At 50.0% G+C, this 24095-nt stretch overlaps 1 protein-coding gene across 2 annotated transcripts; it reads right to left on the reverse strand.

Annotated features, from left to right (window-relative positions):
* Positions 1–158: 158 nt before the first annotated feature.
* Positions 159–7919, reverse strand: EPHB6 (EPH receptor B6). Of its 2 annotated transcripts, XM_012665093.1 has the most exons (17): positions 7852–7919; positions 7343–7543; positions 6984–7048; positions 5955–6732; positions 5104–5259; positions 4409–4762; positions 4120–4244; positions 3770–3932; positions 3234–3348; positions 2935–2987; positions 2648–2767; positions 2255–2502; positions 1842–2015; positions 1300–1449; positions 858–1051; positions 579–734; positions 159–473 (listed from the first exon to the last, which is right to left on the reverse strand). In XM_012665093.1, exons 2-17 carry the CDS (start codon positions 7440–7442, stop codon positions 365–367), a joined length of 3060 nt encoding a protein of 1019 aa, XP_012520547.1. In that variant the 5' UTR covers positions 7443–7543; positions 7852–7919; the 3' UTR covers positions 159–364. The 2 variants fall into 2 exon arrangements, with proteins under 2 accessions (XP_012520547.1, XP_012520548.1); XM_012665094.1 differs by lacking the exon at positions 6984–7048 and having other exon boundaries at positions 7343–7539.
* Positions 7920–24095: the final 16176 nt, after the last annotated feature.

Genomic DNA, 24095 nt, shown 5'->3' on the forward strand with positions numbered 1-24095 from the left:
CACCTCCCAATAATAAAGTCATTTCCTGCTCCCTGCCGCTCCCCTTCGGCATCTCTGCAGCATCTCTGCGTGCCATCTGCCCGCCCCGCCCCTCGGGCTCCTCCTGCAAGGCCTCCCCGCCCTTCCTTGCAGACTTAGGCCTCACCACACCTGAACTGGCCAATTCCCTTCTTTCCCTTTAATGTGGGGAGGCTGGTGGAGGGGCGGAGGCTGGAGATGCAGCATCCGTCGGACAGCTGGGTTTGCTGTGGGCATCTCTCACGGAGGCCGAGAGGGAGCCTGGCTCACGTCTCCCATGTCCCTTCTCAGCCTGTGTCCAGGGCAGGGTTGGGGCAGTGTCAGTCCACAGCTTCCTGCCCAGGCCTCAGACCTCCACTGAGCCCGGCTGCCGCAGGTGCTGCTGAAGGAGCTGGATGTTGTGCAGCAGCTTCTTCTGGTGGCCGGCCAGGGTGACGCCCAGGGCAGGCAGGTCTCTGGTGGGGAGGGAGGGGGTCAAACGTGGGCCAGCTTCTCCACGATGCCCTGCACGACCCCTGGCCTGGGGCCCAGGGCACTCGCCCCACCCCCTCCCTGCTTACTCCAGGCTGAGCTGAGCCACGTCACTGAAGGTGCAGAGGCCAAACTTGGAGAAGTTGTCCTGGTAGCACTCCAGTCCAATGGCCGAAAGCCAGGCCTGGGGGGAGTCCAGACAGGGAAAGTCCAGGGCCACGGGGTTCAGAAGGGCCTGGGAAGGCCTAAGGGGGAAGGTGCAAGCGGGTCAAGATCTCCTCTTCATCTTAGCCCCTTCTCCTCAGTTTGCTTTTTGGTTTGCATCTACCCTCCCTGGCTTTCCCAGGCTCCAGCCCCAAGCTCCAGACCTGTCCCCAAGGTCCCCGCCAGCCTGCAGGGTGTCTGGCTTGCGAATCATCTTGTCAAATGCAGCCACCAGCTGGTCAAACTGAGGCCGCCGGGCACGGTCCTTTTGCCAAGTGTCCAACATAAGCAGATGTAGTCCAGGAGGGCAGCCTGGAGGCGGGGGCAACCGGAACTCCTGCTCTATTGCATTTAGTACCTGGGAGTCAGAGAAACAATGTGAGAGTGGGAGGTTATGGCTAGTAGAGGGGAGTATGGGATGGGGTAAGGGGATAGGCTGGAATCTAGTAGAGCATGCGGTTGGAGCCAGGAAGGAACTTAAAGATATGGAATCCAAGAGACATGAGATCTTAGAACTTGAATGGATTAGGAATGGAAATCCTGGAATGTTTCAGTCCTGGGAGGGATCGGGGGTGGGGAATCAGCAGTGGCTAGGCCAGCGCTCACCTCCTGCTCACTCATGTCCCAGTAGGGCCGTTCTCCGTAACTCATCACTTCCCACATGACTATCCCAAAGCTCCAGACGTCGCTGGCTGTTGTATGCTTTCCGTGTGCAATGACTTCTGGGGCCGCCCAGCGCAGCAAACAACCTGGGCCCTGAGGAGTGAAGCCGAAAGTAGCAGAAGTAATAATTGTAGCAACAGTCATGTTTATTGAGCAACTACTATGTGCTCAGATGTGTGTCTAGGGTTTTACACTATGCATCTCGTTTAATCCTCATAACAACCCTGTAGGGCGGATGATATTATCTCCTGGGCAGGAGATGGTTCTAGATTCTTGCAGGTCTCCTGCTCTCCCCAGTCTGCTTCCATTGCCTTGGTCCCTGAAATCCCTCAATACCCACCTTACCAGGCTTCTACCTCCCCACCACAGCGGGGAGCCTCCTCCCTTTAGACACTATGATATCCCACCTTAGGTACCCACCCTAGATGCCAGCTCACCCTCCTGCACCTGCCGAAGGGTGCTGAGCCCCAAGGCTGTGCTCTCACCTGAGGACTGTGGCCAAGACGGGCCACCTTGCACACCAGGTGGCTGTTCACCAGCACGCTGTGGGCAGAGAGTGCGCGGTGCACAAAGGCAAAGCTGGACAGGTACTGCATGGCGGCAGCCACTCCCCGCTGCATGGCCACCAGCTGCAAGCTGCTGAACTGGCCCTCCCGCTGCTGAGGGGCAAAGGGCAGAGGTCAGTGATGGAGGGGAGGAGACCTTGACACTGCACAGCAGACGTCGGCATGAGAGGGAAGGGGGTGCAGACGTAGGAATCAGAAATGGCCTGGGAAGGAAGGATGACACCATGGAAGGGGTGGGAGGAGCAAAGACAGGGCCCCATCTCCTGGAAGAGCAGAGAACCCCAAGTTTCCTGGACCCAATGACCCTCCTCCTTTGCCCAAGCTGGACTGACCCTGAGGAAGCTGTCCAGGGGGCCGAGCTCCATGAGCTCCGTCAGCACCATGAGGGGTCGGCTCTTGGTGACCACGCCCTCCAGCCGCAGGATGTTGGGGTGTTGGAACTGGCCCAGCACCACCGCCCGGCCCAGGAAGGTCATCTGCAGGCTCTCGGCACCCCCAGCCCACAGGGCCTGGATGGCCACAGCCTGCTCCCGCCGTCCCCTGGGCTGCAGGCGGCCCCGGCGCACTTCTCCAAAAGAGCCTGGGAGGACAGGTGCAGGTTGGGGGTGGGGGCCAAGGAAGGGCCACAGGCTCACAGTGGCCTGTTGTGTTTAGACGGGACTCTGGCCAAGGGAGGCCCACAAGGGAGCCCAGCCCTCCCATCCCATCCCCCGCCCCTACAGTACCTGTCCCAATGACCTCCTCGATCTTGATATAGGCAGGATCCACCTCCCGGGCAAGTTCCCGGATGGCCTGGCAGGGGTCCTCATACGTGGAGGGGTCGATGTAATACTTCACCCCAAGCCCTGTAGGGGTGTGGAGGATGTTATGGGGTGCGGTGCAAGGGGGTGCTGCCCACACACCCCAGACATGCCCTCTCACTTCTGGATGACGGCACAGGAGCTCCCCTTGACCGTGGGGGCACCCAGCCCTGTCTGCACCCAGCCCGGGCCCCCAGCGCCCCCGACCCCACCTGGGCTGCTGTACTGCTGCAGTTGCTCCGTGTAGCCCGTCCCACGCCGCTTCCTGAGGGGCAAACCAGGGCCTGGAATGACACTCCCATTTCCACCCCTGCCCTCTCCAGCCCTTCTGCGGAGGGAGGGATGCCGGGCCCCTCCTTCCCACCCCCGTGTGGGGCCCAGGGCAGCGCTGGGTAGTGGGAGGGGCGTTGGTGGCGTCTCTGCAGTGGCCGGGGCTGCCAGGACTTGGCAGGACTTGGGGTCGTGCCTGGAGGAGTGAATGTGTCTGCAGGGTGGGCAGGCTGGGGCTCACCGCTGGAAGACCACGGCCAGCACGGTGATGGCCGCCAGCAGGAGGAAGGCCAAGGCCCCCAGGACGGAGCCGATCACCAAGGAGAGTCTCTCCGGAAGCTGGGAGGACAGCTCACCTGGGGGACCAGCGCTGGAGTCACAGGTGGGCTAGGCCTCCCACATGCACCTGCCCACGTGCCCAGCCAGCCACCACCCACCCACTACACACCCCGAATGCCCCTGACATACATACCCACAACCCTCCACACCCACACCCACACAACACACACAACACCCACACAACACACACAACACCCCCCACACCCACAACCCTACACACACCTACAACCCCCCACCCCTACACACTCCCACAACCCCCACCCCTACAGAGACAGCCCCTAAGGTCAGCTTGGCCACAAGCACCCTCTTCTCCCACAGAGAGAAGAACCGCCGGTCAGGAGGACACTGTGCCAGGGTGCAAGGTCGGGACAGTCCCCAGGCCTGTCCTCCCTACGCCGTTGGGCCCCCCACCCCACTGGGCCCCCCAGGCTCCCTCACCTTGAGGCAGTGTCTGGAAGTAGACCTTGCCCCCGTAGGGGCCGTGGCCAGCAGCGGTCCTTGCCCGCACCTGGAAGCCGTAGATGTGGCCGGGGCTCAGCTGTGTCACGGTGGCGGTGTTGGTCTCACTGGTCAGGGTGAAGGAGTGGGACTCGTCTTCTGCCTGGGGGTAACAGCCACTCACTCCCTGCCCGCCCCTCTCACCCCAGCCACCCTCCCTGGCCGTTGGGCTCTCAGGCTCACTCCCTGCGCAGGCCGCCTGCACCTGGCCTTGCCCCGCTGACCTCCAGCCCCCACCCTGAGCACTGCGAGCTGCCACCAGCCCCGTCTCGGTGCCCCCCGCTGCCCACCTGGTCATAGTAGCGGAGCTGGTAGTCCAGGATGTTGCCGCTGGCCTGGTCGGGCTGCGGCCAGGACACCGTGATGCTGTCGGACGCCCGGCTCACCTGGTGCACCACGGGCACTGCGGAGGGGACTGGAGGGGGCGGGTCGTTAGGGGGACGGGGATTCCTGGAGCAGGAGCATCACGGGTTGGAGCGGACCGGACGGAGCTCCAGCAGGTGGGCTGGAAGGCGGGAGAGGGGAAGGGGTGCTGGGGAGCCCAGGCAGGGCACCCTTGAGGCCGAGGAAAGGGCTCACCTTCGTGGCTGGTGCTGACATTGATGGCTGCAGCCTGGGGAGGGTCCGGGCTGAGCTCAGACACCCCGTTGACAGCCTGCACCTCCAGGATGTAGGGCACGTGTGCTCGCAGCCCCCCCACCAACACTCGGCTCTCAGTGAGGCCCCTCTGGCGGGGGTCAAAGTGGACCTCATCCCTGCAGCGGCGACACGTGCTCCCGCTGCTGCCCGGCTCCTGCTGGCCTCCGCACTCCTTGCACACGACGTTGAAGAGCAGGTCCCCTCGACCCCCGAGCTCCTGAGGCAGGCGCCAGTGCAGCATGAGCGCTGAGCCTTGCACCTCGAACCACAGCTCCCGGGGAGCCGAAGGAGGGCCTTGGGGGGCCGGAGGGTGCGGCCAGGGAAGGACCAAGAGGGTGGGAGTCACAGTGTGTGGGGGTTGAGGAAGGAAGGAGGCAGGGGAGCATGGGTGGCCCAGAGAGGAAGAGACAGAAGAGCATGGGGGCAGCGGGGGCGCAGTGGGGGCAGGTGGGACAGGAGAAAGACAGGAGGTGGGCCAGGAAGGAGGATGGGAGGCAGGGACGGGAAGACACCAAGAAAGCAGGGGAAAGAGAAGTCACTCCAAATGCAAATTCCCCACAGTGTTGCCCACAGGCTCCGTACTCCGGGCCCCCTCCTGGTCTCTTCTCCTCACTGGGCTTGGCGGAGGGACTCACCAGTGCAGGGGGCCTCTGGTGGGTCGGAACTGGCCCGGTAGAAGCCCTGGAGGCAGGGGCATACGGGCGCCGCGGGGGTGGCAGCATGGCTGCGGGCTGGGCAGGGTGAGCACGGGGCATCTCCAGCCTGGGCCTTATAGAGCCCCCGGGGACAGGCTGAGGAGTCACAGAGGACAGTGGGTGTCACGCTCACTCGGCCCACTCACCCTGAGTGCCCAGTACACCTGCACACAGGTGGCCCCACAGCCTTCTCCCCACCAGAGCCAGTTCTCTTTTTCTCCCCAGACCTAACCCCACCCGCTCTCCCCTTGGCAGAGATGCCTTCCGCGTTTGCTGGGTCAGAGCCGCATTTCCACTGAAGGAGAAAGGGAGATGCAGCGGGTCTAAGGCAGCCCAGCCGCAGAGGTGGGTGTCTCTGGCTTGTTGCATAACCTCCCTCTGTGGGGGAGGCCTCCTCCTGTGCAGTCCTGCTCAGCTGGTGGTCGCTGCCTCCTTCCACCTGCATGCCTCCCCCACTGACCAGTGAATGAGGACAAAGGACCCCAGCCCCAGGCAACTGGGGAGTTTAATGCCTTTTGATCTCCATCATTTCTTAGACCTGGAGCCCTCGGACCCTCAGCAACTGCTGTGAAAGGATCCAGAAGGTTCCAGAAATTTCAGGTGAGTGGGTGACAGCAAGTTTGAGTACTTCAGGAAATAAAATTGGGGAAAACAGGGGTCCTTTTCTATGATGGCTTATTCCTGACCTTTTGGGGATAAGACCTTTTGGGGTGTTCAGGAGGGGAGCCCGAAGTAGGGGGCAGGAAGGAGGTGCTGGGGTTGTGGGCAAGTGCAGGGCAGTGGGCTCTCACCTTGGCAGGCCTTGTCCCCTCGCGCAGGCTGGTGTCCAGGCTGGCAGTGGCAGCTCCCGACGGCTACCATCCACTTGCCCTCCCCATTGCAGTGCAGCCTGGGAGAGCTGCCCCCTGCCTGGCCCCCCACTCCATCCTCCTCTGGCTCTGCGTGAGCCACACAGGTGCCCACGGCTGCCACCAGCGAGGCCCCCCCGGCCCCGCTGGACTGCGTCTCTGGAAAGGAGGCAAAGGCTCGGAGCACGGCGGGGCAGGTGTAGGAGAACAGCCTGACCGCGACGAGGGCCAGGCAGGCCCCCGTGTCCTGGAAAGCCACGTAGAAGCCACGCTGGGTGAGAGGCCCGAAGCTCCTTTCTTTGACGTTCAGCTGCAGCCCGGCCCGCTGCCCAGCCCCGTGGGGTCCCACGGCCCATGCCAAGGAGGAGGAGGAGGAGGAGGAGGCTGAGGGGGGGAAGCTCTCATCGGCTGCAATTGTGTCCACCTTGGTCCAGCGTTTGAGGTGCCAGGCTGGCACGCTGCCAGGGCTGTCGGGCTCCTCGGCCTGGCGGTAGTAAAGGGTGAAGGTCTCCCGGCAGGTGCCCCCGCTCACGCCCAGGCTGGAGCACGCCCGCACGGAGAAGTGGAGTCGGATGTGCACCCTCTGCGCCCCTCGCCGCTCCACAAAGTGCGTCTGCAGCCAATTGTCCTGCCCGGTGCCTGGAGGGGCCCCTGCCACGTGGCAAGCCTCGAAGGTCCGAGTCAGGCGTCGCTGGTCGTCCAGAACGCTCACCTCGTCCCACTGCAGGGAGGGCCAGGGAAGCACTGGGGGCTCAGGGCTTGGGTGGGGAGTAGGGGAGGAGAGGGGACAGGGAGGGGACATGGGGACATAGCTCTTCTACTGACAAGCAAAGCAGGGAGCGGAGACCCTGAAACCCTGCTCCTCTGGAGGGAGGGGGATCTTGCCCCACCCATCTCTGCCCAGTGTTTCCTTGCTGAATTCCACTCTCCAGGGAACGCGGGGCTGGAGGGACTGAAGAGAGTGATACTCACCCCTCCTGGTGGGTAGGTGAGCCAGCCAATCTCAGATGTCTCTCCTGTAGTGTCTAGCAATACCTCTGCCCAGAGACAAGAGGGGCACACAGTGGCCGAGCCTCCGGCCAGCGTGCTAGCCCCGGTTCCATTCCCAGGGGGAACAGAGGAACTTCCCTCCCTGTCCATTCTCTCTGCCAGCATCTGCCAGGACCCCTCCTCTGACACACCTGACACAGGGTCTGGTTGTCCTCCCTGTGCCCTTCCCTCTTTTGACGTCTTTGCTCCTTTCTTCCTTTCCTGAATCCTTCCCACTTCTTCCCACTGGCGCTGGGTCTCTACTGGTGGGCAGGGGTTCGTCTGTCTCCCCTCTCTCTTACCTTCCAGGGCTAGAACTGAAGGCACCAGGAGCAGGATCCCCAGGCTGCACACCATGCCCGCCACTCTGCTCCCTGGCCGGGCAGCCCCCTCAGTAGCCATGGGGCATCTTCAGGGCACCCACCATTGCCCCAGCCCCCACCCTGCTCCTGGGCGGGGCCGCTGCTTGTGCAAGACTGGGGGTGTGCAGCCAAGCTTGCTTCCTGGAGAGACACACAGGACCGGAGAGGGAGGTGGGAGGAAAGTGCATTTCTTCACATACAGCCCAGGCCCCAAAACCTGATCCCACGCCCCCTCCTACAGCTCTCAAACTGCCCCAACAGCAACCATGGGACAGGAGCCAGCCAGCGGCTTACGGCCCCTCCTGAGTCTATGCAAATTTGACCATCTTGGAGGGCCACGTGCCAGGCGGCTCTGCCCTGCTCCCTGTGTGACCCTGCCTCTGTGTGTTCATTTCTCACGGCTCTCCTGCCTAGAGGTGGGGCACCCTGTAGTTCCAGGTCAATCTTACCCTTTCTGGAAGGAGTTATTCCAGTTCTTTCTCTTCATTTACTCTCCTCCCTGCCTCCAACGGCCACCTGTATTGGAAGTTAGAAATTCTCATTATAGGCAGGCAAGTGAGAAGCTGCTCCACCCTTCTGGACACTCGGATTCTCCCCCCACCCCCACAACAACGCCCCACCCTTGTTGGACCTGGACACTCTAGAAATTTCAGAGAGGCAGTGAAGCAAGGGGGGCACAGAAAGATAGCTGTGGGGTGTGACGGCAGGGAAGGTAGGAGAATAAATGCAAAAGAACTTAGGCATGAGATTCCGTGTGATAAATGAGACAGTGTAGGGAGGGAGCAGACACACATAGGTCTGGCATACACTTTGTGAACAAAGACTCTCTTCCCCCGAGGGGCACATATTTTCCTATGGCTTATAGAAAAATAAATGTACAGCTTAAACATATGAAAAAATGCTTCTTGTTTGCTTACATTTAAAGGAAGGTGTATTAAAACAACAGTGACAAGCCATTTGTTACAAACTGCATGTTTGTGTCTCCCCTCAATTCATATGTTGAAATCCTAACCCCCAAGGTGATGTACCAGGAGGTGGGGCCTTTGGGAGGTAATTAGGTCATGAGGGTAGAGCCCCCACGAAAGGGATTAGTGCCCTTATACAAGAGACCCCAAAGGGCTTTTTCATCCTCTTTCTGCCTTGTGAGATACAACAGGAAGAGAGCAGTCTGAAACCGAGAAGAGGGCCTCCCCGGGACATGACCATGCCGGCACCCTGACCTCAGACTTCCAGCCTCCAGAACTGCGAGAAGTAAATTTCTATTGCTTATAAGCCACCTGGTCTAATTATACTTTGGTACAGCAGTCCCAGTCGACGAAGACACGTTTTTTACCTATTAGACTGATAACACACTGCCTTGGCGACAGTATGGGGAATAGGTCCTCTGATAGACACTATGCTTATGTGTTCAAACTGGCATAGTCTCTGCAGAGGACAACTGGCAATATCTATCCAGCAGCTTCACTTCTAAGAATTTGTCCTTCAGGTACTGTCTATTGGCATCAGTTTGCACAGATGTTTGAATAAGGACATTAATTGCGAATCGTTTACAAGGGAAAAGGCTATAAACTAACTGTCCACCAATAGGAAGATGGTTAAAAAATTATGGCACATCCTTGAAAAGGAATACGGGCAACTGTTTACGTATTGATACGAAAATAATTTCCAAGTGAAAGTAGTACAGTGTAGAGCAGTGTAAAGTAAGCTGCCATTTGTTGAGAAGAATTTGCATATACATATATATGGAAGGATATTTATGGAAGAACATCCAAAAATCTGTGAAAGAAGGCAAAAGAGGAGGACTGGGACCCAGTGTAAGGGAGATTCACTTTCACTATCATTTCTGCATTTTAAAAATCTTGCATAGGTTTTATCTTTTCAAATAAATTGTTAATTAAAATTTTCTTTAAAACTGTATATAATAACTGCATGGTAAAATAAATCAAAACGTTGAGGGCTCATGCCTTCAGAATGATTCCTCGTAACCACATAATCAGCTACCTCTTGTATAAACCCTTCCAAAGCCCTCAGAAGACACAGCACCATGCTCACGAGCAAATGAACTGGGGCGACGGCCACCTCCAGTGTCAAGGTGAGCACAAACACGCTCGATGCCCCCTCTGCTGTTGATCTAGAGACTGGTGGTGCTCTATCTCTCCTCCTGACTGTGTCTCGAAAGTCCGTGAGCTGTGTGGACGAGAGCAGTATAATCCTTTGTTTCTGCTGAGAAGAAAAATAATAGGCATGTTGCACGGATTGCTCAGAAGACATAGGACTGAGAGAAAATAAAAAGCCAGTTGGAAGGAAGGGAAGTTGCAACCTGTTTTCTCCTGGATACATGTGGCCTTGTGATCCACGGTGGTATTGAAAACCTCAATGAAACTGAAATCACACAATGCAACTATAGTTAACCGTGATAAATATGAAAATCATAATATTTTTCTGGTAATGCGGGCTGTGCTGGAAGGTGTAGCCTTCAGTGTTAACTCCATCCGTGGAGTTATCACAGAGAGATACCATTTCTACAAACGTATGGGCTGCTGTCTCGTGGGCCTCTGCCAACTGGCTCCTGAAGCTTACCTTTCGTACTTCTACAACCCTATTTGTGAAATAGAGAGTTCAATTTACAGCCTATGGAGACAAGTAAGAAGCATTTCCATATGGCAAATTGCTCTTCAGAAACAGAGGTTCCTTGCAAATACTGTCTCAAATGCTAGTAGGATCATTCACAAATTGAATAAATGCTTCAGAGAAGAACAGAGAGATGATGAAATAAAAAGCACACACAGCTCTTTAATGCTGTAACACGGGCACCATCACCTATGGCTGTTTAATAAATACTTTGAAGCGATGCATGTCGCAGGTATGTCCCCCAAACTCTCAGTGGCTTCATTCGGAGACAGGCTTGACATACCAGATTTTGCCCAGAGCCACAGAGGCTTTAGGAATACTGTTATCAGGAACAGAAAATGCCAGCAGTAAAATTTTAAACAACGAAGGCTATTTTACCATTCGCCCAGAAGCTATTCTTTAAAATAATCTCTTTCTTTCAGTCAGAACATGGATGGATTCTGTAATCTGCACAAAGAAGAAACAATAAGCACTGTATCTTCTCAAGCTTACAACTAGACAAATCATCGTGGATAAGGAATAATAAATATCTTGGAAACATCTCAATGAATTTTTTTTTTTTTTCTGAAAGACAGCCAAACAAGATAGAAAAGATGCACTGCAGATACTATGGAACATTCTAGAAGATGAAGAATGGCAAGACATTTGCTTTGACGACTCACAACACAAGTTACACAGCGTGTGTGGCGGCAATAGGGCAGGCTTACATCCCCTTAGCGCCCATCTTAGTGAAAACGTGAGGCTGGCCTCCTTCCAGGACACCCAGAAAAGAGCAAAAGCAATTATGAAACATGCATGTGAAAGCCACTTAGCTTCTGTCCTGGAGAAGCAGCAGAAAGAAAAGAATAAAATGGAGACGCAGCCTGTGGATTGCCACTTCTGTTTTTTTTTTTTTGAAATTGTACTAAGAAAAAAGATATTCATTAAAAAGCAATGGTCGAGGATCTTAAAGTAGGCGGAGTGTACTTTCAATGTTTGATGAGGATCTCTGTGGGATTCAGATCCAGAAGACGGAAGGTTATAGACAAGTTTCTTCAGGAAAAAAACAATTGTTGCTGAGTCAGACTAGGAAGTTAGGTCAGTTCTAGCTCATTAAACAGATCAGATAATTTTAAGTCTTTTATTTTTTTCATATATAAAAAGAATCTTGACCGTATCTCTATTGCAAGAATACAAATCAGGCAAGAGGAAACTGTATTGGGATATGGAATAAATTGCTGTCAACCAGTTCATACCACTGCAGCTTCTTTTGAAGCAGATTTCAAAGGCAGAAACCTAAAGAACACGGCTGCTCCATGTGTCTGGAATACTAAGCAAGCGGGACTTAGAACTTGATTTTTCAAAGGTGGCTTCAGTGGTCGTGGACGTGGAGCATCTTCTGCATGTGGTCTCGAGCATCCCAGGAGCCGCCAAGCGCATCCCTCCTGCCACCCGGGCGGGAAGAGGCCTCGGCGAGGCCAGGCCCTGCTCTTCCCCCTCGCGGCCTGCTCGAGATCCACTCTCTTCTCCAGCTCACCAAAGGGACTGGTCAACACATGAGAGTGAGGACAACTTATCTCAATCAGGAAAACATTCGAATTTCAGATGCGTATAAGGTTTTAAAAATATAAAACCCCAGAAGCAGCAGAGATGTGGATGTAAAATGATAGCTCAGAAAATGAAACTGATTAGACACAGTTTCATGTGACAAAAATTGCATTCTAGGAATTCATAATTTTTTCTCAGCTTCTTTTCTGGATATATCATTTAATATCTTGTTGATACGGTGCAGACAAGATCCACAAGCCTGCTACATTTCTTTGGTTTACAGGAATAAGACAGTTTCTTAGGCATCAAGGCTGTATTTTGTTTTCAGAAACTGGCAGAAATTAAAGACTTGTAGAATCTTAGATTATAAGGCATAGCTCGTGAATTCTGTTATTATAAAAATGAAAGATGGAAAAGTACATTAAATTAGTGAATCTGTAAGAATTTTAAAAAATTAACTATGCTCAAATTAAATGCTAAATATGATGATTTCACAAACAAAGCGAGCTTATTTCATATAGTTTATGCACTTCAATCCTCAAAATGAATTTTTAAAACTTAAATAATTTAAGCCAAACAAGCCTGGAGGAAGGTACGGCAGAAGACATACTGGGCCATTAAAATTGGTTACCGTGGGAGGGAGAAATGAAGGAATGTGGGTGGGGAATTAATTTTGTCTTACACATATTTCAATTATTTTTCTTGTTACACTAAGCATGCCTTATTTTTATAATTAAAACAAAATCTCATAATTAAAATCTAAACAAAAAGGAAAATATTTTTAAAATCTAGACAACTATAGTATATGTTTACATTTCATTTCCCCCCTTTTTTCTTTCTAGATTTCAAAATATCCAGAAATTTTCATCTATAAGAAGAAAGTAGAGATGGAAAGAGAGTAGGAGCTGAGAATGAATGAAATAATATGGACAACAGAAAGCAAAATAACTTTTATCCCTGGATATTCCTTAAGCTTCTTTCCCAAGAAGTTGAAACTGTCCCAGTGACTGTGTCACGCTTCTCTTCCACGATGTGGAGCAGAGAACTGGGACTACGAAGGCAGAGAGGCCAAGAGAGGGGGCTGTCCACTCAGAACACATAATGAGGGGCATCGTCGCAAAGTGAGCCTGGACAGGAAGGATTTAGTGAGGCCAAGCGGGCTGCAGAGTCCAGGGGGGAAAGGGACAGTCCCAAGGGCAAAAAGGCCGTGGCTTTATGTCTGCTGTGGTTGCTGGGCTGGTCTTCACACCTGTTCGCCACCAGGTCAGCACCACAAGCTCTGTCCTCCGCCCTGTCCTGCAGCTGTTAAACGCCCAGGAAATTCCAGAGTAATCCTTGCTCAGTTTAATGCTGCAGCCTCTACCCTTTAATCTCCACCTTGGACATGTCTTCGTGCTCTGGCCTCCTGCCTTGAGAAGGATCCCATCGGGCTTTACGGTGGCATCCAGGACAGACAGTGCAGAGGCGGCTGTCCTCCGGCCCTTCTATCCCCTGCTGCCCTGGCTGGAGAAGCCAATTTGTTGATTACCTAGCAGAGGACAGTCCTGTGTCCCTTGAGGCCTCCAGCCTCTGAGAAGGTCCCCCAGAGCTCTCTGACTCAGACAAATGTGCCTTCCACTCTCAGGCTGTGGAGCTGGGGGAGGCGTTTAAGATGCAGGCAGTGTCTGGGTCTAGCCAGACAGCCACTTAGAGTGAGCCACTCTGTGCAGTGACCGGGCACATGCGAGGCTCTGGAAAAGAGCATAAGGGAGGGTGTCGGGGCAGGAGGCAAGTGTGCATGAAAGATGAGTAAGTGGAAGGTTAGGGAGAAAGCCCCTGAGTGCCAGGAGCAGTGCCTGTGACAGTGAACGCCTGAGGATGTATCTACCTGGTGGAGTGTGCAGGGAATTTATACGAGGCGAGGTGGGTGGGAGCAGCCCTGGAAGTGCTGAGAGGTGTGCTTGCTTGTGCCCGAGCGTGCACATCAGTGCTGGCTTTGCAGGGATCCTGGGAGCCCTTCTCCCTCTCCTTCGGTCGCTGTCTGGCTGTGAGTTGCTCTTGGCCCCAGGAGGAGCTTTTGCAGAAACACCTGGGCTGGCAGAGGGGGCCAAGCAGGGGCGGTGAGGAAGGGAAAATTTAGGCCTCCCAAACCTTCCAGACTCTACCATCCTTTTCCACCTACAGTGAGGGGTGGGGCGGAACTCAGGGCCTTGGTTCAGAAGATGGTCATAGCTGGGATGACAGCTGTCCTAGAAGGAGGATCCTGCCTTCCCCACACTCAGCCCATCCCAGCTATTGCTCCCTGGCATCCTGGTAACCCAATGGCCATTGCCAGCCATCTTCTTGCACCCTGAATGGACCAAGAGGACTCCTCCTCCTTCCTCTGCCCCTACGCAAGTACACAGAAACCCCCACCGTAATCTTCCTTTGAGAAAAAAGGCCCATTGCCCTGAAAAAGCCACACGGTCCCGCTGGGCAGCAATCAGCAAATCTCACTGCCCCAGGGCTCCATTCCTTGGGCAGCTCCTGTGGACTGCAAACAGCCCTACTGAGCTCATTGCGGCTGGTCTCGGCTCAGGACCATCGTCTCCCCTCCTAGAGCCTGAGTCAAGTTCCTCTGGCGAGCAGAGGGCCTAGGTTAACCGATTGGGAACAGGCCCAGCCGTTCCTCTCCATGGGCACTGCCAGGGACATTACAACAGCGGCTATGCTGGGCCCCTGCCAGCTCCCCTAGGGATGGGAGGAGAGAGGGTGCCAGACGGCCAAGATCAGTGGGCGGGGGTGTGGGGCAGACAGGGCCAGGCACCCAGATGCAGGGAGAGAGGGTGGGGCTGCCGTAGGATCAAGCAAGAGACTTTGGTTGCAACTTGGGAGTAATGGCTGGGGAGCAGGAACCAAGCCTCCTCTGCAGCTCTAAGGCTTAAATGTGGGCATGGGGTGGGGCGCAGAGCATGGGGTCGGGCAGCCTCCTGGCTCCTCCCAGCTGCAAGGGGATTGGAGTGGTGCCACTGGAGCCAGAGAGAGGGGCGATCTTTTCAGAGCGCTGGAGCCCGGCCTCTGAGAGAACATGCCCCCCATCAGGACCCCCAAGCCAAAGCCAGAGGAGGATCTCTGGGAACACAGTGGAGGGATCCTAACAGCAAGAGTAATGGGGTGTCAGTGATGGCTGGTGATGGGGTACCATGTTGGCCAGTTCCTCACCCTGGTGAACACTGCTCTCGCCTTGCGGAGGGATAGTCAGTACTTGCCCAGGAGGGCCCCTAGGATCTGCAGAAGCCCTGGCTGGAGAGCCCCTCTACTTTTGAAAACCTAATTCCTCTGTCCCCAGGCCCCCGTCCCCTGATCCCTCAACGCCGCCTGCGACCCCTGGGCTCACCTTCCCGCCGGCCGCAGTCTCTGCAGGTCTGCGCCCCCCGAGGCCCCGCGGTGGAGCTGCTGCTCCTAGAGCTCCCTGGGCGCCACCAGCGTCCTCTCGGGTCCGGGGACCCCGCTCCCCCGCGGCCCGGGTCCGCTCGGCTCAGCGAGTCTCTGGGATTCCGGGGCGGACCCGGCGCTGGCGGCAGGGGCTGCTCCGGAGGCGGGGCGCCGAGGGATCGTGCGGGCCCCGCGTTGCGACCACAGTCGCCGAGCTCGATCGCAGGTCCCGCCGCCCGCTGCTCTGGAGCCACGGATGGAGAGAGCGCAGCCCGGCCCGCCCCCTCCGCGTCCCCTCCCAGCCCGGCCCGCCCCTCCGGCCCCTTCGGCCGCCTTCCCTCTCCCCTCTTCCGGGGAGCCGAGCCCGCCCTCCCCGCCTAGGCGGCGAGTGCGCTGCGCCCGCTCCCCGGCCCCGGCGCGCGGGGGAGAGCGCGGTGGAGACGCGGGGCGCGCCCGGGCCCCTCCTGTGCGCTGGAGAGGGGGCGGCCTCCTCCCGCGGGTCCCGGCCGGGCGGGAGGGACGCGCGCAGGGAGATGGCACGCGTGAGGGGCCCGGAGGCGGCGGGACGGGGAAGCGGCCGGATCGAAATCCCTCGGGGCTCGGGCTAGGCGCGGGCTGGGGCTTGGACACCGCAGAGCCGAGCGCAACTGGCGGACGGAAGATGTCCAGGGCAGGGCAGAAGCCCAGCACACGCCTCGCGCCTCCCCTCCTATTCGGCTTTAACTCTAGGAACTAAAACAGCGGGGCTCCTACTCAGCTTTGAACTAAGGTGGGCGTGAGCTGAGAAAGAGAGAAGGAAGGAAAAGCAGGGGGTGGAGGGAAAGACAAACTGAGAAATGCAAGAGGGTTCGGGCGGTGGTGGGGGAGCTTCGGCCGCCTAGCAGGCGTCTCTGTGCTAGCCTTAAACTCCTCTCCCGCTTCGTGCCTGCATCTTGGTCAACGCGGGGGCTTTGGCTTGAACCTCCCTCCCTCCATCCTCCCCAAGGGGCAGGGCAGCCTGGGGTTGGAAAGGGGAAGTCCTGTTGCCGGGTCTGCGGCTCTGACATTGCTTGGGCAAGTCGCTGCACCTCCGGGTGCCTCCTCCCCTGCCGGCGCTCGGGAGGGAACCTCCCCACAGTGAGGCGCTGGGGAGAGGCGGTGGAAGGTGCTCCAGGCGGGTGCCTGGAGGCAGGCTTAAGGAACGGAGGGGGTGCCACGGGGAGAAATGTTTCCTCCCACCCCTCACCTCTTCTCCAACCGAGGACTGGATTTGGGGTCTTTTGTTTCGCCCTACGGAGCTGGGCTGGGGCGTTCCCACGAAGTGTTGCTACCACCTGCTGGTCCTTCCAGGGAACACAGGCACCTGGTGGAATTCCACGTGACCCTTTTTCTCCCGATATCACCCTGTCCCATCTTGCTCTCCTACTTCTTTCGTTTATCAAAGACATGTTTATTAAAGCACTAGCTGCAAATGAGCTGATCAAAACTGGTACTGAGGGAGCATTCAGAAGAAATTGTGAAAGAGATCTGTGAGCCAACAAGCACGGTAACGAAACAGTGGCACTCCTTAGGAGGCACGGGAGAGACAGGCAGGCTTTAATGAGTTGACTGAATGAGTGACAGAAAGAAAGATTAAAGCTACGGAACTAGTCCGTACTCGGCCAAAGGGTTGTTCACTCTTAATATCCGCACTCAATTAATAAGCCTAATCATGTTTAACGATTCTGCATTTGAACCTTATTAACAACTCCGCTTGCACTGATGGATCTATATCTTGTTTCTTCCCTTTGCTCCGAAAATCAGTGGTAGAGGGCTGCTTTCATTTCCTAATCAGTTATCTCCAAGACCTTCAAAGACTTTTGTGAAGAAACCTGAATTTACATTGTCTGCAATATTATATAACTTACCATCGTGGATATATTAACAACCTACCCGATTGCTAGAAATCTATGGTTGTATTGGAAATTAAAAAAAATAATAAAGCACATAACTAAATTATGTTAAAATAAAATACCAACAAAGCCAAAACATAGATGTTACTTTACAAAACCCAGAAATTCCGGTAGTAATTTGCAATATACCACGTATTAATATTACAGTAAAAATATCTGTATTTCTTTCTATTGTATGACTTATTGCATAGTACTTGCCCATAATTGAAATTAAATTTTTGCTGTTCAAAGCTTCTGTAAGCAGTTAATTTTCTCTTGTTAATAAAATGTGAGAGGCACCTAGTTTTCAAAGAATATGCCATTGTACTTAGGATGTGAAGAGGTTTAAATTTGTGGTTACAATGGGTCTGGTATCATAATCTCCTTTGTGTTATCAAACCAAGTTTTAATGGTAGGTGGATAGCATGGAATACATTGTTAAATGGTGCTTAATCTGCAGCTATTAAAAAGCAAGATAATGAATTCGTTTCTAAAGTTGAACATAAATCTTTGCTCTAATTTTTTCAATGGCTGGCACACATTAGGTGCTTAGCAGTGTTTTAGAATGAGTGAATAAAACACAATATTTAAACTTGTTTTGTGCTGAAGTGTAGGACGTAAGAAAGTTCATGGCTCACAGAATTCATTTTCTCTGGCACACAACGATCTATAATGTCAATGAGGAGCCAAAAGGAACTCCTGAGTAGAAAACTCCAGGGGGGATGGGATGGCTCCTAGATTGATTCTGCTTCTTCTTTTTTTTTTTTTTTTCCCTGCATTTTTGCCTCCTTTTGGGGCTTTTCTTTCCTCAATATCTATCACTCCCCTAGGATGTGCAATTTTCTTGTTCCTTTTTTCCCCTTAGAACAGCTAATATGAGCTGATGTTATTATAAACAAAGCTTTACAAGTAATTTCAGTGATAAGAATTCTAGTAAACAACAATAAAGGAATCTCCTGAGCCGCCCCCAGATCTCTTCTTCCAAAACATAAGTTATAGCTACTGGTGGGTGACCACACGGGTGCCCCAGTCCTTCGCTGAGCTAGGTTGAGACTCTGTGGCCTCTAGGTGCAGTTCTAGATCCCAAAAGCTGGAGTCTGGTCTCCAAACATTTTGCCAATAAAAGCGTCAAATGCCCATGCATACAACTAAACTTTTTTTTTTCTTTTCTTCTTCTTCTTTTTTTTTTTTTCTGTTCAGAAATTTCTAGGGTGTTGTAGAATTCTCCTATGGTTTACTTGAAAGACAGACCCATATTGCAACTGATTTGTAGAACAATACCGATGGACATCTTGGATGGTGGCCTTCAAAGTTTACCCACCACGGTCTTACACTTTGATATTACTTTAACCAAGCAATAATACAAAGGTATTCAGAGGTATTAGTGCACAGAGAGAAAGAGGATGGCTTTTTTCTTAGGGCTTGACTTCAGCTTCATGTAACAGAAAAGTTGTATGACAGTGGTTTAAACAAATGAATAAGCCAGGAATACTGTGAAGGCTCCAGGTCAACAAGACTCCAACTTTAGGGTGACAGCTTGTTCTCAGGTTCTCAATGTGTCAGCTAGAGCTCCAGTTATAATGTCTATGAATTTCAGGCAAGAAAAAGAAGGGAACAGAATTAAAGACGTACATCCAGCCGAGTTAGCACTGTTAAAAGAGTCTTTCTGGAAGCCATACTCAGTGACTTATCTGTATATATTATTGGACACGACTGTGTTACCTGACCACCTCTACCTGCAGGCAACCTGGGAAATAGAAGCTGCACTAAATAAAATTAAGGCTGTTAGTAAGAGAGAAGGAGAGACGGAATATTAGACAGGCAACCAGCAGTCTCTGCCACAAAGGAGGTAAAATGATCACAGTGATCTCCGTCTTTCCTTGCAATCAGCAAAGATGAGGCTTTTTATATGACATCCTTGCTGGTATTTTCCCCCAGACCATCATCTTTAACATATATTTTTAATGTTCAAAAATGGTTCCCAGGAAGTTAGTGGAGTGAATAGAAATGCTAGGAACCTCTTCTCTCTAAAATAACTATGACATTGTCTCAAAAGAAAAATAAATCCTCTATAGTTACTGACATAAACAGTAAGGGCCGAAAACATTCTAGATTTCTTTTCTATTTTTTTTCTTTTTTTATTTTCCCCCTTTCCTGCCCCGACCCCAACATTCTGGATTTCGGTAAGATTTTTGGCAGTCCTCATGTGCAGAACAGGATTGATAAATGCTCCACACCACTCTCTGTTTTCTTCCTGGTCTGTATCCTGTCGACGGAACCTGTCTTAATATTCTTAATGAGTTAAAAGTAGATGTGCAAGCTATTTTAAAAGGTTGGGATAAAAAGGGGTTAAAAAAAAAAGGAAAAGCACAACAGCCAAAATAAAACCTCAAGCTTGCAGAAAAATGACTTAAAACTCCAGGAAACACAAACTAGTGAAATATCGAATAACCTGGAAGACGTTCAAGATGTGTGACATAAATAGACCAATTTTTAAATAACAAAGAAAGTTAAAGGTCTGGAAAATACAATAGGGAATTTTGACCTTAAAATAACAATAATTCCAGAATGAAAAGATCAAATACACAAGAGCAAAAAAAAGCACAAAGACAAAATTAAAGAAATTTATTTTAGCACCTGGCACATATTAAATGCTTAACAAATATTTATTTCTTTATTTATTTTAAGTTGTTTGAAGCGGTCCACTTCGTTGCTCAGGCTGAAATGCAGTGTTGTCATCATAGCTCACTGCAACCTGAAACTCCTGGGCTCAAGCAGTCCTCCTGCCTCAGCCCCGTGAGTAGGTGGGACTACGAGTACATGCCACTACACCTGGCTAATTTTTCTATTTTTTGTAGAGATGGGATCTCACTATGTTGCCCAGGCTGGTCTCAAACTCCTGGCCTCAAGTGATCCTTTGACCTTGGCCTCCCAAAGTGCTAGGATTACAGGTGGTGAGACACTGTGCCCGGGCAGCAAATATTTATTAAATAATTGAATTAACTGAAAAAAGCCATGAGACTAACAATTTTTGCCATCTTCTAAGTAAAGCTAATAAGCAGAAATCAATGGCAAGATATAGTATATTCTAGTAAATATTTTCCAGTCAGTACCTTATAAGTTTGCACACACACATGTGTGCACACGCACAGAGTTTACTTTTAACAGGAGTTAAAATTAAGAAAAATTCCTATTTCTTCCCTGCGGCATCCATTAATGAGCGTAAAAGAGTAATACCTTCAGAGTTTTCAGAGGAAAAGGATAACAACACTACCGATTTGCTTTCAAAAATCATTCCCAACTCCCTTCTTAGTTACCCCAATTTGAAGCTGAAAAGCTAAATCATTGCCCTCCTCTCCTTTTTACGGTTAGGATTAGATACAAGATTTAATTCTGGTTCACTCAAAGAAAATAGAATTCTTCTGGGGGCATTTCTGAGAAAGTTTTTGGATTTCTGATAAAAAGACATATATTTGGTGTCCCTTTTTCTCTCTGTCTTTCTTTGAGGAAAACACTTGGACATTGCATTAATTTCCTATCAATGCCATGACAAAACTTAGTGGCTGAAAACAATACAAATTGATTATCTTACAGTTCTGGAGGTCAGAAGTCTGAGGCGGGTCTCCCTGGGTATTGGCAGGGCTGTGTTCCTTTTGGAGTTGCTAGAGACAATCTATTTCCTTGCCTTTCCCAGTGTGGCTCCTAGAAGCCACCACTATACTCCTCAGCTCATGGCCCTCTTCTCTATTTTCAAATCCAGCAACATCAGGCTGGGTCCTTCTCATGCTGACATCCCTGTCTCCCTCTCCCACTTTTAAGGGCCCGTGTGATTATATCAGGCCAACCTGGATGATCCAGGATAATCTCTCATCTCAAAGTTAGCTAATTAGCAACCTCCAATCCCCTTTGTCGTATAATATATTACCAGGTCCCAAAGATTAGGATGTGGGCATATTTGGGACCGTTATTCTACCTGCCACAGACAGACATGATGGCTGGGGCTACAGCACCAATTCTGGCTTCTGAGCCAAAGCTAGGGACCACATACAGACTTCTTACAACAAGAAAAATAAACATTTGTGATTGCAATTTTTGTTACTTGGAGTTTCATACATCTCTGATGGATATGGACTCAAATATTGTATCTCTAGCCAAGGGCTTATTATTTTTAAAAGGCAAGATAAAGCCATTTTCAGATCTGCAATTCTTAGAAAATTTGCCACTCAAGTCTGTTTTCCAGCAAGACACATTACAAATGTGCTCTGAACAATTAAGAGATGAATAAGCAATTGCAGTCTTCATTAGGAAAGTCGTGATTGAAAGAAGTGGTTATAATCACCTAAACTAGCTAAAATTGTGGGATAAATAAAACACAAAACAAAACACAAACCTGCAAATCATGAACCAATAATAAGAGGAAAATTAAGTAATTGAGAGTAATTATGACAACAAAAGTAAAATAACAAATATAAATATAAAAAGTATGTCTCTTTTTAAAAGGATATTTTAAAAATCCAGATTAATATAATGCAGAATATAAAAGAGCAATAGCAAAGACATGGATGTCATCAGTGATAAATTTCTTGACATCCGTCAGAGGAAGTCAATGATTATTGTTGGCATAATTAGGTAGAAAGAATTTTAATGTTTTGAGATAATCATGTAAGATTATCTTAAAATAGGAAGTTAACCTTACGAGACGCAGATAAAAGCAAATGGACATAGTTCATTCATCCAAAGGCGAAACAGATAAAAGATAACAGGAAGCATTAAAATATAGAAAGCATAATTAAAGTGACAGATGCCAAACCAAGTACAAGGTCCTAATAAACATAATATTCTAGAACAATTCTATGGTAAGTCAATGGAATAAGTATGCTGTAAAATTTCTTTATGTAGCAGTAACAAAACATCTCTTTCCCGTTTTATAGTATACATAAATAAACTGTTGTCTATTGAATTTCTAGAAATATTTATATAAAAGAGACAATATTTGGAGGGCACCTGACCCTTTAATTTCTCAAATAGCAATGGAAACAGTAGTGCCAGTACAAATTAATGCTGTTAAAATTAAATGTATAATTTTGAAATATTTAAACCATGGAGTTTAAGTAGACACACATAAACACAGACACACATAATTGGAAGGAGAAAATTGTCACCCTACCGTGTTCCCCACCTCTTCTCCTCCCTCCTCATCTCTTTCCCGCACCTTCGCAACCCAAGGAGAGACAGAAAGATAGTGTTGACTTGTCTGCAAAATTGATTAGGCTCTTACAAGCAATAATTTCAAAGCTTCATCTCAGTCTTTGTGTAGCGAAAGCAGCAATCATGAAAAGGTAACTCAGAAATGAGCCCACTGTTTATATATTATAAACCTAAGAAGATGCTGTGTGGAAATGGGAGATGATTTTTTAAAAATCATAAAAATGCAGATTTAAAGACTTTAATCACTTTAAATGAAGACATGAAATTGTTTATTTCCATATTGGAAAACAGAGTATATTTCTTAACCAGATATATTTCTTCATTCTGTTCAAAGTAGATTTATGAGGAAGAGACATTTGACAGATAATATAAAATTTTAAATATAATTAGTATAAATTACAGAAATTTCCCATGTTAACTCTCATTAAATCCCCAGTTGACAACACCAGCTCCTCTTCCCTTCTCCCGCCACAAATCTTGTAATTGCTTGGAAGGAGCCTTTCTAATACTGTTCTTAATAACAATATAAATTACTAAGTTTATTGTGGGCAAGGTGGGCTTCACCAATTGTTAGATAATTGCATTCTTCCTTGCAACCTTGTTCTGTACTATTTATGAGAATTAATGTGTGGCCTTGGGAGTTGTGTTTTTCTAAATCATTGCTACCTGTTGGATACTAGAAAGAATAAAAAGTGGCATATTTATGACTTACATTCGTTGTAAGATGACAAAGAATGGATTTAGTGTCACCCTGTGTTATTCTGCTGGAGAAACCAGAGTAAAGTGAATAACTCAGAATCACCCCAAAGAGACTTCGAATGCCAGATGAATTTAATTCCTGTTCATCCTTAAAATATCAGCTCTCAGCCCAGAAATAAACCCTCACATATATGGCCAACTGATTTTTGACGAGTATACCGAGACTATTCAGTGACAATCTTTTCAACAAATGGTACTGGGAAAACTGGATATTCACATGCAAAATACTGAAGTTTGGCCCTTGCTTTACACTGTATATAAAAACTAATTCAGAATGAGTCAAAAACCTAAACTCGAGAACTACAACTATTAATACAAAACTCTTAGAAGAAAGCATTGGGGAAAAATCTTCGTAACATTAGATTTGCAGCAATTTCGTGGATATGACACCAAAAGCACAGGCAACAAAGAATGAGTAGATAAATTGGACTTCATCAAAGTAAATAACTTTTTTTTTCTTTCTTTTTTTTATTTCAGCATATTATGGGGGTACAGATGTTCAGGTTACGTATGTTGCCCTTGCCCCCCTACCCCTGGTAAATAACTTTTTGCATCAAAGGACACTATGATGAAAGTGAAAACACTTCTCCCAAAGAATGGGAGAAGATATTTGCAAGTTTATGTATCTGCTAAGGGATTAATACCCAGAATATATAACGGACTCCTAAGACTCAACAATAAACCAAACAACCCAATTTAAAAGTGGCCAAAGGACTTAAATAGACATTTGTCCTGAGCAGATATACAAATGTCCATCAAGCATACGAAAGGATGCTCCGCATCATTAGTCATTAGGGAGATGCAGATTAAAACCATGTGATACTACTTTACACCTAGTAGGAAGGCTATTACAAAACAAAACAACAAAAGCAGAAAGTAACAAGTGTTGGTGAAGATGTGGAGAAATTGGAACCCTGTGCATCACTGGAGGGAATGTAAAATGATGTAGCCACTGTGGAAGACAGTATGGCAGTCCTTAAAAAAATTAAACACAGAGTTGCCATATGATCCAGCAATTCCACTTCTAGGTTTATACCCCAAAGAATTGAAAGCAAGGACCAGAACAGATATTTGTACACCAATGTTCATAGCAGCATTATTCACAATAGCCAAAGGGTGGGAACAAGCCAAGCGTCCATGAACAGATAAATGGAAACAAAAAATGTGGTGTATACATACAATGGAATATTATTCCAGCATAAAAAGAAATGAAAGTTTGATTTGTGCTACAACATGGATGGATCTTCAAAACATTCTTCTTACTG

This window comes from Propithecus coquereli, unplaced genomic scaffold, assembly GCF_000956105.1.
Source record: "Propithecus coquereli isolate 6110/MARCELLA unplaced genomic scaffold, Pcoq_1.0 Scaffold96, whole genome shotgun sequence".
Taxonomy (NCBI): domain Eukaryota; kingdom Metazoa; phylum Chordata; class Mammalia; order Primates; family Indriidae; genus Propithecus; species Propithecus coquereli.

Bases quoted from the DNA above. Each gene is read 5' to 3' on its own strand.
- EPHB6 (XM_012665093.1), bottom strand. From the start codon at position 7,442: ATGGCTACTGAGGGGGCTGCCCGGCCAGGGAGCAGAGTGGCGGGCATG. The intron at 4,763-5,103 runs GTGAGTCCCTCC...CGGCCCCCCAAG, and splicing joins ACCAGAGGCCCCCTGCACTG to GCCCTCCTTCGGCTCCCCGG. The intron at 2,503-2,647 runs GTACTGTAGGGG...CTGTCCTCCCAG, and splicing joins CGAGGAGGTCATTGGGACAG to GCTCTTTTGGAGAAGTGCGC.